At 36.7% G+C, this 14,500-nt stretch overlaps 1 protein-coding gene across 2 annotated transcripts in view; it reads right to left on the bottom strand.

Moving 5' to 3' along the window:
* Positions 1-12,630, bottom strand: part of LOC149548326 (elongator complex protein) — a 79,598-nt gene extending 66,968 nt beyond the window's left edge. Inside the window, exons 1-2 of one of the 2 annotated variants that reach the window (XM_089792409.1) lie at positions 12,309-12,630; positions 12,132-12,221 (exon numbers count right to left, since the gene is read on the bottom strand). In XM_089792409.1, the coding sequence (XP_089648535.1) occupies positions 12,132-12,221; positions 12,309-12,478 (260 nt within the window). In that variant the 5' untranslated portion in view covers positions 12,479-12,630. The remainder of the gene's footprint in view (positions 1-12,131; positions 12,222-12,308) is intronic. The other variant, XM_089792410.1, reaches the window with a different exon arrangement.
* Positions 12,631-14,500: the final 1,870 nt, after the last annotated feature.

Below are 14,500 nucleotides of genomic sequence, written 5' to 3' on the forward strand. Positions count from 1 at the left end.
TGAAGACATCCAAGGACTAATAGAAAAGGGTGATAATGAGAACCAAAAACAAATGGCAAAAACGGTGGCAAAGGTAAATCAGGAGCGACAATGATGGTCATTGAAAGGTTCAGATTGCTATACGAACAGTCAACAAGGCATTGGATGAGATTACGGCCCAAGAATATGAGATAATGGAGCATAATTTGGGAAGAAACACAGATGACATGGAATGTGAAGAGATCCAAGAGGGTATAGCTTCAATCAGAGAAAGGTTGAGGAAGGCAAATGAAAGGATCATAAAGTTGGAGGCCGAGAACAAATATTGGAGAAATTGTCAGCCTATCCAACAGCTACACTAGGCAGCCCTTCCTCAAGATAGTGGGAGCAATATAGAAGAGATAGCGGCTCAGCTACATGAAGTCAATGATTGGATCCATGATACAATCCAAGATGGGCGAAAATTCTTGCCTTCCTTTATCTTGACATTCCGGTCATTAGTGACTGTTAGAAACAAATTCAGAATATTTGAAGAGGAGTGGAAGGATTTCCTTCCAGTCAAGGATTTAGCTATTCCCAGGCTGTAGGCGTTCATTGGGCTACTAGAGACATATTTGGAAAGCGCCAAATTGGTTGATGAAGGAGGATTGAGTACGGTTGAGTCTTGGTTTGTGGCCTTGACTACTAAATTGAGAACACTCCAAGAGATACAAAATGCAATTGCACAGCACAGCCCAAGCGTCGACACTTCCATTTCAACCATAATGAGCGATGTTGGTGCGGCACTTGATTTTGAAGACAGCAGAGAAGAGGACATCAATGAAACAAGGCTTGCATCGAGATTGGACGAGTTAGGAAAGGTTGCTATCAAGAAGAAACATTTGGGCACCCTCTCCTCCCTCAATGCCTTTATCGGATATGCAAAAAAGTATGAGGAGGACCATGAAAAGACACTACAGGCAACCAGCAACATGATGAAATCGGCTAAGCTCAAGATAAAGCATGCACCTTGCCCTCCCATGGAGGAAGTCAACGAAAGGCTAGCTAGGTTCATTGCCTTAGCGAAAACAACGAAAGAAAAAGGGAGATTTATATTAGAAGATCATTTGATGTAAGCCCAAGTGGCAATTTCTCTTTCTTCTAGGGTAGGACAAGTGTCTAATTCTGATTGGCCACCATTTTGGTGCCTTCTCATTGGTTGCTACTTTTCCATTTTTTTTCATTGGTCCATTGATGAGGTGGCGTCTTCTCATTGGCCGATGGGGTGGCAACCCTAATTAGAGTTTCTAGGATTCAATCTGGATCGTCGGTTTTGCCTATTTATCTCTATCGTCGATTGTACATTTTGTCCTCTATCTAAGGCCATTTGCTCTCATTTGTAATGGTCGGAGAAAATTGTTTCATAAGATAATGCCAAAATTGTCTCTCTTTATCATTGTTGTAACTTGCATGGTGATTAAGAACATTTGGTATTGTTGCATGGTTTCTACTTCCACTAGTTAGAATAAGATTTTCATTTTAAAGTTGCTAAAATAGATTTCATTTCAAGTTGCTAAGTAAGATTAAGAGTAGATGGATAGTTGTATGGTAGCATTAGTGGATGTTTGATAGGGATCAATAACTAGGCCACTAGCATCCGAGCAGCTTGTTGGGAAGCCTTGTGTGATAAACTAGTTTATTTTACTTTGAATCATTGCATCTATGGAGGTGGAGCCACTGGTTAACTTTCATTAGATTTGATCCCCGTCCATTTGCTAATCTTTCCATTCATAGGAGTAGGAGTAGAATAGCAAGTAGTTAGAAGTTGGAGTTTTGAAGAGGAAAGTTGGAAAGGCATAAGTAGTAAGAACATTCACCCTCCATCACCATCACCTTCTCCATCAATATCATTTGACATCCACACCGAATCACCATCACCATCATTCCACCAAGGACCAAGTTATCTTCGAATGAATAACGTAAGCCCACCTACGTGATTACCAGCAAATCACATCGATATACTGAGTTAGTATCCACAGGTGTAAGGAACATTGGAGTTATTGCTTATGTCTTCATAAGTATTAACTTTTCAAGAGAGGAATTGTGTGTTTGATATTTCGTATCAAGTATTCAATTGCTAATATGTTATGTGGTGATACAAAAACTGACATCAACAGAACCTTGGTGAAACTACCAAGTTTGTCAAGTGTACACTTGATCGAAGTTTTTGGGAAGACACAAAGAGTGATGCTATGCTTGCGGCTAGATAGCGTAGTGGACCTCTGAAGGAACAAGTTGGCGAACACATCTACATCTACATTGCTTCCATTCTATTGAGGCGGCTGAGAGGAGGCTCAACATGCCTATACGTTGATTTCTAGATTGAGCACCATCCTTCCAACCCAGCAAACATCTTTAGCATAGATGCCACCTTCGATCGATGGGAACGGCTTGAATTGATTTCATTGAGAGATCTAATAATACTTGGTAGCGATGCAAACTTGCATATTGGAAGATGCACTAAGGCCTTGACTCTTTTGGATAATTGTTCAGAGGCACTTGATTGGTGGGGCTGGGATAGTCAAACAGTACTAGATCCATTGTGCGATAGACTTTCTAAGTTGGCCGAATTACTATCTCATGAGTTTGTGTCAAAGACTGGGTGGTCATTCCCTGACTTGACAGAAATGCATGGTGTAGTATACTTGGACGACATCACGATCATATCAGGACACGAGGTGATCAAGCCGATCCAGCCTGAGAGATGTGTTCACATGAGATTGAACACTTTGCGCACTGTGGATGTTGAAAGAGATAGCCAAGAATCCAAGGGAGCCGAGCTTGAGGGTAATTTGAGGACAAGTCGGGGACTGTGCCTCGCGAGCAGTTCAAGACAACATACCTTTGGAAGAGGTAGTCAAGCTTGAAGGTGCAGAAATGAACAAGTCGGAGACTGTGCCTCTGTAATGTCCCATTTTTTTGGAGGAATTAATTATAAAGTTATCAATTAAAAAAAAAATATATATATATATATATATTACAAGGTAACTTTATAAATTAAATAAAAAAAGCTTCTAGAGGTTGCTGGAAGAAGCGGAGGAAAAATTAAAAAGGGAGGCCGACCTATCAAAGAAAAAAGAATAAATAGGCATTGAGGGCTCATTGCCTATCATTGAGACATTATTGATTTTTGCTTATGTGCGTTGTGGAGCCTAGGGTTTCTGCAAATAGTCACAATTGGCCATTGAGAACGAAAACTCTCAATTGGTACGCAATTTTGAGGGTGTGAGAGATCACCTGAATTATTGCAGCTGTGGGAAGGATATTTCAGTCCTTTCATTTGTGCTTAATTGCTGAGTTGGAGTTTCAGTTGGAGTTGCACTTTCACCATATCATCTTCAGCAGTCAGTCTTCAATATTTGATCAATCTAGGTTCTTCTTTTCAATCTGTAGTTGCAACAAGTTCTCAATTGTATACAGCCAGTTAGGGTTTCTCTATAATGTGCTATGTCATAATGTTTTGGTGCTGAAATTTGCCATATCATTTGTAAAAACAATTTGGTTTTCATTGAATGAATACATTGGCACTATTATTTCTTTTATTTCAGCAATATATTTTAGCAATGTGTTAAATCTAGGGTTTGTTTAGTGGCCTATAAGTACGGGTCATTACAGTGGTATCAGAGCGGTTTCCTACCAACCTGATAGGGTTACCCAGCCACCATTTAATTTAGTTTACAAAAGAACCAGCATAACTAAGAATATGGCTGAGAGACATTCTCCAAGCCCATCCAGAAGTGTGTGAGATGATGAGACTTTATAGCAACAGGAGAGGCTTCTACAGTCAATAGAGGCAAGTACACAGGCAATAATGGTTGTGATGCAACATTTGATTGGGGAAAATAGGAGAAATAATCATGATCAAGATGACAGAAGCATAGCAGGATCACAACATAGGACACGGTCTAGAATAGCTGATAGACCCACACGTCCTACATTTAGAGAAGAAACTCCAGCACGCACACCTGATGCTATGATAATAGATATTGTAGATGAACTCCGACAAGCGAGGAATGAGTGGGATTCATTACCAGAACATGTACAGGATGGATGGACATTTGACAGGTACCTGAACTATAGAGCTGCCAAGCAAAAGCAAGTAGATAAACACAGTGAGTTGCAACAGGTCACCAACAAGTTCGTATTACCCACATTTGATGGCAGTGGAAAAATGACTGCTCGTGCTTGGATTCATAAGGTGGATACTTTCCTATCTCTGAAGACTATGACAGAAATTGAAGCACTCAAGTATGCCACTTTACACTTAGATGGGGCAGCACATGATTGGTGGATACATGGCATGATCACATTGCAACACAATCAGGTAACCACTTATCAGGAGTTTGTGGATAGATTGATAGAAAGGTTTGATAAAAAAATCCTGAAGTTTATTTCCGGGAGTTAGCCCAGTTCAGACAGTCAAGAGGCTTAGAACAATTTATCAATGACTTCCAGAAGCTTGCAGTGATGGTGCCTGACATTTCAGAAAGGAGGCTAGTCATTTTATTCACAAAGGGATTAACTGAACCACTCAAGGGGTGGGTAAAGGACTTTGATCCTCCTACATTACAGGAAGCCATGAAGAAAGCCCGCAATATGGAACTTGCAGCTCCAGCAAACCGGTTTAGTTCAAAGGGTTCTTCATCATTTAGAGATAACAAAGGGGAATTCAGCAAGGGTAAAGAGAAGGTTAGTGACTCAAAAGACAAGCTAGCTGCACCTTGGGATAAGGAAACACTTAATGACTTGCGTAGGAAGAAGCTATGCTTCTTTTGCAAAGGTCCCTATGAGTTTGGTCATGATTGTCCTATGAAGCCTAAGGGGAAGGCTAACCGGGTGATGTGGGCTTATTATGAAGGTTCAGATTCAGACATCTCAAAGCACCATGATGAGGATCCTGATGAGGTAGAGGGAGAACAAGAGGTAGATAGTGCTGAGAAAAAAGAGGCTCCAGAGATACATTTACAAGAGGCACGTCTATCTAGTATTCAAAGAGAGGGATCTTTCAGATTTCGAGGAGTCTTGGCAGGACAAAAGATTATTACTCTGTTGGATACAAGTGCCACGCATAATTTCATTGATGCACGATTTGTGGAGAGGCGTGGACTCATTACTGAGGAGTTTGAGGGACTAAGAGTTAAGGTAGTTGATGGATATACTCTTCGTTGTGATAGGATGGTGCGAAATCTACCTTTGCGCCTAAACAACTATGAGTTTAAGGCAGACTATCATGTGGTCAACATGGGTGACATGGACATAGTACTTGGGATGCAATGGCTACATTCTTTGAAGGAGGTTACCCTGAGATTGGAGGATATGGAGATACAATTCGTGGTGGATGGCAGGACTCATGTGCTGAAGGCTATCCGTAATGGTGATGTTAGGACTATCTCATTTAGGTGGTTGGAGAGATTAGCCAGGCATAATAATATAGAATGGGCAGCAATATGTGCCTTGATGCCTACCCAGGGGGAGCAACATAAGACTGAATATCATCCAGATATTCAAAAATTGAGAATCAAGTATGGGAAGGTATTCAGTGAGATTTTACCAGGCAGGCCACCAGACAGAGGTATTGAGCACATTATCGAGTTGGAGGAAGGTGCTAAGCCTGTCAAGATCACACCATACCGGCACCCAAAACGACTCAAAGATGAGATCGAGAGGACCATCAACGAGTTGCTAGCAATGGGACACATCAGACCAAGTAAGTCACCTTTTGCATCTTCTGTTGTTTTGGTAAAAAAGAAGGATGGAACTCTACGAATGTGTATTGATTATAGGGTGTTGAATAGGAGAACTATAAAGAACAAGTATCCCATCCCACGCATCGATGAGCTGATAGACGAATTGCATGGGGCTTGTTATTTCACAAAAATTGATTTGAGATCAGGCTATCACTGCTTATTGAAAAAACTGCTTTTAGATGTCATTTCTAGCGAACTGCCTTGGCACTTGGCCGCATAGTTGCATGTTGTTTTGTAAACCTTTGGATATGAGCTTGGAGCTCTTTGTAATAAGATCTGTCAAGTTTATTTGGCACGATCAATACACTTGCGGGCAATCCATGTTTTTTTAACATAGCATCCTATCCATTTGTTACTTGTAAACTGGACACATTTAATAAAGGATACTAGGCAAATCACCCCACCCTCATATTTGGTCTGTGTTCATTGCATTCTCATTTTGGCACCATTTTTGTCATGCACCACATTGATCAATCCGCTAGCATTCATTTCGGAGGTCTCTAATTTGATATGTTCTTAAGCGTTCCGCATCAGCGCATAGGAGAGGTGTAGTCTAGTATCCCTTTTGTAAGGTAGCCTTGCATACGATTCTGCAATTGTTCCTTATGATTTGGCATCATACGTGGCACATTTAGTTGATTTTATGAATTTTGTTAAGTGATTAATTCACTCGAGCTGGTAACTCTTCTTGAAGTCGACAATTTTTGTCAACAGTCCCTTGCTCATCCTAATTGCTCTCTCTTGGCGGTGTTTATTGATATTCACAATTAATCCTAGTTCGTAGATCATTAATGGACGTCGTTTTGAGCTTCTGGGAGATTGTATTCGCATAGTAATTCATATCAGAATTTTTTGGCAAGTGCAGTGTTACATAGTCCAAGATTGTTTCTTTAAAAAGAGCAGTGCTCTGTGAGTTTTCCAGTTCTTGTTCAAATGCAAAAATATATTTTCAAATTTGAGAAGTCAAACTATTCTTGCATTACTTTTTTCTGTTATCGCTGGAGTATGAGCAGCGTATTATTGTGTCCTTTTTGTGCATGAAAAGCTCTACATTCTGGCATTTTGAGATTTAATATCATGTCTTATCTGAAGCAATATATATTTTATTGAAACACTAATCGATGTATGATCATTAAGTATTGAAGAACTTGATAGGAGCAGAGACTGTGTAGTTTGTAATTTTGTTTTTACAGTCTCAATAAAGGAACTACTCTTGGTGGGTTGGGTTGTTTCCCTCACTAAGGAGGGTTTTTCCCCATTGTGTTTTCTAATTACTTTGCATTTAATTTGTGTCATTTCTGATTATATTATTTTTGGTTCAAATTTTAACATGGTATTAGAGCGGGTCTAAGAAATTTGATCCAAAACCAGAAGTATCTAGTTATCTGTGTTATTTGATTATCCTTCAGTTGTTCATGTTCAGCATGTGAAAATGGTGAATGGTTTGAAAGTTGAAGATAGATTAGATGGCTCCTCGAATTTCTCTTCATGGAAGCCTAGAGTTCTTATTGCATTTGAAGAGAATGACCTTCTAGATTATGTTAATTTTGATGTTGCAAAGCCATTTGAAGAAGCTGAAAGAACTTAATGGAAGAAGAATAAGATCATTGCTAAGAAGATTATGATTGATTCAATTAAGGATCATTTGATTCCCATTAGCTCAAAATTGGAATCAGCCAAGGAGAGGTTTCACTATCTCCAGGACCTATATGAAGAGGTGAATCTGTAGTTTCATATTTTATGAAGATTATTGAGTTAAAGGACCGGCTTTAGTGCAATTGGAGAGTCTTTTGCAGAAAAGGATTTAGGGTGTGGTCCCATGAGGGGGCTGCAGGATCTATTTTTGCGGAGTGGGTGGTCCTATGAAGTTAAAAATAAAATTGCTATAGGATTAATTGGAATCTTCGCCTCAAATGTAGCAGCCCCTACTTTTTAGGGTGCAGATTTAAGCAGGTGGAAAAGATGGGGGGCTAGAAATTGCCCCACCAGCTTAGGCTTTTCTTGTACCACTTGTCAATCATATACCAATTTTCAATTTTTATCAATGAATTTTTAAACATATTTATTTATTTAGTAAGTGAATTGAATATGTTAAAATTTTAAAAAAATCATGAGACCACCCGCTTCCATAAATTATGGGGCTTAAACTTTTAAAGAATAACCCTAATACAAAATTCATGGGACCTCCCACTTTAAATTAATCCTAAAAATCTCTAGAGTACCCGCTGAATTTTTTTAGGAAGCCCCCCTCCATGAGAGTGCACCCTTAGTCATACTTGTTATGAATGGACTTCCCCACTATTAGGAGATTTTCATTCAAAGTGCAAGTGGTAGAGATGAGCTTCCAAAATTTGACAGATTGAGAGTTCATTGTAATAAAAAAAGAATGTAAATTAGAACCTAGAGGAAATGGACATAAAAGTCATCATGAAGATGATCGTGTACTTGCAACTCACACTTCAAAAGGAAAAGGGGACAAAGGACACTTCAAAAGATTTAGAGATAAAAACTTTGAGTCAGCCCCTGGCACCAAGAAATGGAAAAGGGATCTTTCTAGGATCTAGTGCTTTAGATGAGACAAGTACTTTGTTAGAGATTGTAACTTTAGATCGAAGCCTCAAGTTGCTGCTGCAAATATTTCTGCACTCTCTGGCAATGTTCCTACAAACAGATATATGGCTGATTGACAATGGAACATCTTGTTATATTATTGGTTACTGAGAACACCTTTTCAGCTTAGAAGAAAAGGATTCTCATATTCAAGTCATTATTGGTGATGATGCAAGTTATTCTATTGAAGGTGCTGTTTCTACATCTTTTCAATTGGATTCTGGGATTCCTCTAGACTTGAGTGATGTTCTTATGTGTCCAGTATTCAGAAGAATCTGATTTCCATATCAGCAGTAGAAGATAAAGGTTATCATGTTGCCTTTGTTGATGGAAATGTTCTTGCATAGAAAAAGAACTCTATTCAATCAGCTGGTGAGACTGGAATTCATCATGACAGCCTCTACAAGCTTTCAGCTTGTCCCATTAAAGCTTTAGCTCATGATACTTCAAATTCTGATGAACTTTGGCACAAGAGATTTGGTCATCTGAATTTCAAAACTTCATCTTGTATGGTGAAGGTGGTGGTTGTTCTTCCAAAGCTGAACCAAAACCATGAAGGAATTTGCAAGGGATGTGCTCTAGGTAAGAACATTATGAGTACTTTTCATAGTAGTAAAAGTAGAGAAAAAGAAATCCTAGAGTTTTTTCATTCTGATTTATGTGATCCTATGTCAGCTGCTTCTCTTAATGGCTTTTGGTATTATGTTACCTTCATAGATGATTTTTCTTGTACGTGTTGGATTTACTTTCTTCAGTCTAAAGAATCTAATGAAATGTTGTCTTGTTTTAAAGAACTTAAAGCACTTGTTGAAAATCTAACAAAAAGATTAAGATTCTTAGATCTAATAAAGGAGATTATGTTTCTAGCATCTTTCATTACTATTGTGTTAAAGATAGGATTAATAGGGAGTTGTGTCCCTTATAATCCTCAACAAAATGGTGTAGTTGAGAGAAAGACCAAAACAATTGTTGAGGCAGCTAAGGCTATGAAACATGATCAAAGTCTTCAAACGTTTCAATTGGTCAAGGCTTGAAGGACAAAAGTTCATATTCAAAATCATAGCCCTCATCAAATTCCACACAATATGATTCTAGAATAAGCTTTTGTTGCCAAGGCTAATCAAGTGACAGTGCCCTTGGTCTCATTCAGTACACACAGTGGTTGGTGACAAGGGCTTAACCGCCTTTTGTGTACTATATGTTGAGTGGTCGTATCGAGCATTAACAAATTGGACTTTTGGTGCAACATAGCTTTTACAAGCATCGAACCAGATATCAATTATTTCAGAATTTTTGGTTGCCTTGTTTATGTTCATGTTCCCAAAGACAAAAGAACAAAGTTGGAACCTTCAAGAAGGAAAGGCATATTTGTTGGCATATGATTCTTCAAAAGCATATAGAATCTACATTCCAGGTCAAAAACAAATTGAAATCAGCAGGGATGTTTCTTTTGGTGAAGATGTAGTTTGTAAGAAATAAAAAGAATCTAACATGGAATCTGATAGATAAGACTTTGAGCATCCTCAGGATTTAGCTATGGCTGATCTGGATCCACCCTCAGAGATTCGCAGATTTGGATGTTTCAGCTGATCCAATAGATTCTATTGATACTTCAGCAGGTCCCAGTAATACTTCAGCCAGCAAGAAAAGACCTTTGTGGGCCAAGAACACTATGGAAGAAGTTGAACAATATGCAACCCCTCATGGCACTTTTAGAAAGAGTAAAAGGCCCTATAAGTATGTTGGTTATGTAGTTTTGATGAGTCACATTATAGCATTTGAAACTTCTAGTGTTGAAGAAGAGTAAAAGGCCTCATAAGCATGTTGGTTATTTAGCTATGGCTGATCTGGATCCACCCTCAGCAATTCGCAGGGAGAGTACAGATTTGGAGGTTTCAGCTGATCCAATAGATTCTATTCATTTTATGGATACTCTCAAGGGAGTAATTTGCTCGGGTTGACAACTCACTCTTGAAGTCAAATGGTTTCAGTCAACAGTCCCTTGCTCATCCTAACGGCTCTCTCTTGGTGATGTTTATTGATATTCAATATTAATCCTTCTTCGTGCATCATTAACGGACATCGTTTTGAGCTTCCAAGAGATTGTATTCGCGTAGTAATGCATATCAGAATTTTTCAGGAAGTGCAGTGTTATGTTATGTAGCCCAACATGGCTCTTGGATGTTAAAAAGAGCAGCGTTCTATGAGTTTTCCAGTTCTTCAGATATGAATATATAGTCTCAGATTTGAGAAGTTAGACAGTTGTTGTATTGGCTTTTGGTGTTATCGCTGGAGTATGAGTAGCGTATTATTATGTCCTCCTCGTGCATGAAAAGCTCTGCATTCTGACATTCTGAGATTTAATATTGTTCGTATCATGTCTTGACTCTTATCTGAAGCAAAATATATTTTATTAAAACTCAGATCAATGTATGATCATTGAGTATTGAAGAACTTGACAGGAGCAAAGACTTTGTAATTTGTTTTGAAGATCTCAATAAAGGAACTAATTTTGGTGGGCCGGGTTGTTTCCCTCACTGAGCAGGGTTTTTCCCAGGACATTTGCATTGTGTTTTGTGATTGCTTTGCATTTAATTTTTTGTTATTTCTGATTATACTATTTCTGGTTCAAAATTTAACACATTCATATGAGTGTGATCTAGGATGGAATCTCCACACCACACTGAAGAATCTATAACCCAAAGATCATTTCATGGAGGTTATGGAGCATTCAAATAATTTGCAGAGTTCTGACAATGAAGCATTCAAAATAATTTGCAGAGTTCTGACAGTGGAGCATTCAAAAACGTGCGACTGAAGTTCAACTTCATATCACAAAAAGGGAGCCCACAATCTCACCCTCTCAAAGCAATAAGATGTCCCAAAGTCCCAATGACAAGCCCTAAGTAATTGAAAATTATATCACAATAGAATATGACATGAAGTTTACGAAAATTAAGATCCAGCTGGTCCGTTTGACACAGGAGTTTTTATCTTATGACTTCTAAAATTAAAAATTTATGTATAATGGTCGACAACTATAAACAATCTTTAAAGGTGCAACCTCTGGCCAACAGGTCAGGTTACGAACTGGCCACTTTATTCAGTGATTCCCGCTTGACTTAATTGGACACCTTGAAGCAAGTCAAAAACCTCTAAATTCATCAATTTTATTATATTTCAATTCTAAAATATCAAGACATGAGACATCGAATCATATTTGGCTGTTCAGGTGTCAAAAATGTTGAATTTTTGGAAACGAGACCCCAAATGATGAAAAAAGGTTGGAAACCATGTAAGGTGTCAGCAGCCGAAGACTGTCTCAAAACTTTAGTATAGAAAAATCGTCGCTAGCACGCGTATTTTAGCTCAATACTCATTATTGATGGCTGTTTGTGGTACATAGACTAAAGCCATCGCTTAAGCCCTTCGTTTAAAAATATACTCTTTTGAGACTAAGCTACCAAGGGCGTGCTGAAAAATCAAATAAGATTGGTCAGATATATCACCGACCACAATTATGCAGATTAGAAAGTTTTTAAGGTTAGCTAAGAGATGTAATGTGAAGATTTTACTGGATGAGTGTAAAGTTTCAGGGTTTTTTTTTATGCGTCCATCGTCTCTCTTCTGCAAGTATATTACAAGATTACTTTTTTTCAGAATCCTTGAGTTTTCTCCTTAACCACAAGTTCCCGAAATTCAACCATACTTTTCGGCTCATGAAAAAACCATCAAGAGGGAGCCTAAGTAGCTTACCAACTATGCAGTCCTCCGTCCACGCCAGCGGATGTCAATAATTTCATGTAGAACTCCGGAGTTCGATTGAAAGCCACCACAACCAGACCCCTGCAACTCATAAACCATGAATTTAGAAAAGAGGACTTACAAGCAAGAGAGTGAGAGGTATTGGAGAACGAAGATTAATATCATTACTTCGCTTGAGATCGGGAAGAGGTAATATTGGATGCAAGTGAACGAAGGAAGAAGTTAAAAATAGAGGGGCCTGCAAATGAATTTGAATTCGCATCGGATATGAGGAGAACTGGTGCGAGCTCTCCCTCAAGCACGCCGTCTCTGAGTTTTCTGCATGCGGAATCGGCCATTACGGTAAGATGTGATGATTTTTGTCTTTTCGCCAAACCCAAAACTCCAAACTCCTTCCTATAACCAGCTTTTTCTTTTCTATTTGTTCCTCATTACTACTAGTTGGCTACCTTTTCATAGCTTAGCTTTGTTTTCATTTTAGACTAGCAATAGCACACTAGGGTGCAATGGATACAATAAAGAGAGAGTAAAAGTCAATAAGCGAAAAACAAATGGGATTTTTATTTGTTCCCAATAATTTTAGAGTGCTCTTCGCTACTAGTTTCTTTCATGGAAACTTGTGAAGTGGAAATATCATATCAAAAATTATAAACTATAGTGTTCAAAAAAAATTCAAATTAAACATAGATCATAACTCTCAGTTGCATGCTTTTGTGTTTGCAACAATGAATCGATAGGTATTTACTTTAAGTAAAATTTAATTTAATTTTGTAATAAATAATATTGATTTATGTAATTTTTAACATCTAAAAAATATTCCCATAAAAATCTATTATGAAAAACTAATAAGAAAATAATATGAAAAAAATAACACGTATAAAGTGGAGCAAAATATATAAACTAAATAATTATAGAAACTAAAAACTAAACTAATGGAAGTCTTAGTTACCTTTATTATCATAAGAGATGGATTCTTGTAAATCACTACTCATTAAACATGTGTCAATGAGTTTGACTCAAAAACTACATAGTTAAACCCTGATAACAATATCACAAGTTTTCAGATGTTTCTGGTCTTGTTGGGTTCCAACCGTTGCTCAGACTTGGGTTGGCATGGTTATGTCAATAGTTTTTATGATGAACTCTCATAGTTTGGTAGACTTTTTAGACTACTACTATAGTTTAATTGATTTTGTTCATAGTATTATGCTAGTTGGTAACATGCATAAGTATTACTGCGGTTAAGTGGAACTTTTGTCACTACTGGTAATGTGTTGGTATTGTTAATGTGTTGGTTACTAGCTTTTTAGTTGTAAGGGTTGACCCCCTTGTTTTTTATTGCTTTTTATTTCAAAAATAATATAACAAGTTAACTTGTTGTAGAAAAATATCTCCTACTCATTAATTCAATGTCTATTAGCTTAAATATATGAATAAAATTTTAAAAAATAAAGAACTAAAATATATATATATAATCATTTAAAAACAATCTCCATAATTTTTTTAATGAAAAATTAATATGAGAAATATTAAAAAATAACAACTCCCACAAATATCATATAATATTGACTAAACTAAAAATCAATATTTAAATGAAAAACTATACTAATTTAAAAAATAATTTAAAAACTAAAACTTCAGTCGCACAAATATCTTAATTGCTAATCCAATTCGCTAAAATCAAAATCAATATTTAAAGTGAAAAACTAAATTAATTTAAAAAATAAACTGAAAATAAAAATTTTTTAAAATAATTATAAAAACTAAACTAATTTAAAGTCTATTGGCTTACAGATATGAATAAAATAATTATTTTTAAAAATATCCAAAAATTAATATGAGAAATATTTAAAAATATAGTTAAAAAATAGGAACTCCTTCCACAAATATCCTATTGGCTAAACTAAAGATTAATATTTGAAGTAAAAAAATTAAACTAATTAAAATAATTTAAAAACTAAAACTTCAATCATTTAAAAATCAAAATTAAATTTATAAAAGAAAAAGAAAAAGAAAAATATGAGTTAAAAGTAGAGATAAAAACAAATTAATTTTCTAAATAAAGAGAAAAAAAAGAGTTCAAAGAATAGATAAATTAATTTACAAATTAAACAAAAGAGTTTAAAATGTAGATAAATAAATCAATAAGAAAAAAAAAGTTAACAATGTAGATAATAGCCAATTAAATGAAATAAATAAGAAAAAAAACAAGAGTTAAAGTTGGAGTGACATAAAACTGATCTGAAAATAATTAACGGCAAGGGTTGACTGTTTTCGGTCAAAGACTGACAATTTACTAGCTAAAAAAATAATTTTATGGGAACAAAGTTCCCACATATAGCCTATCAGCTAAAATATAA

This window comes from Cupressus sempervirens, chromosome 7, assembly GCF_028749045.1.
Source record: "Cupressus sempervirens isolate cs-2001-9-10 chromosome 7, ASM2874904v1, whole genome shotgun sequence".
Taxonomy (NCBI): Eukaryota; Viridiplantae; Streptophyta; class Pinopsida; order Cupressales; family Cupressaceae; genus Cupressus; species Cupressus sempervirens.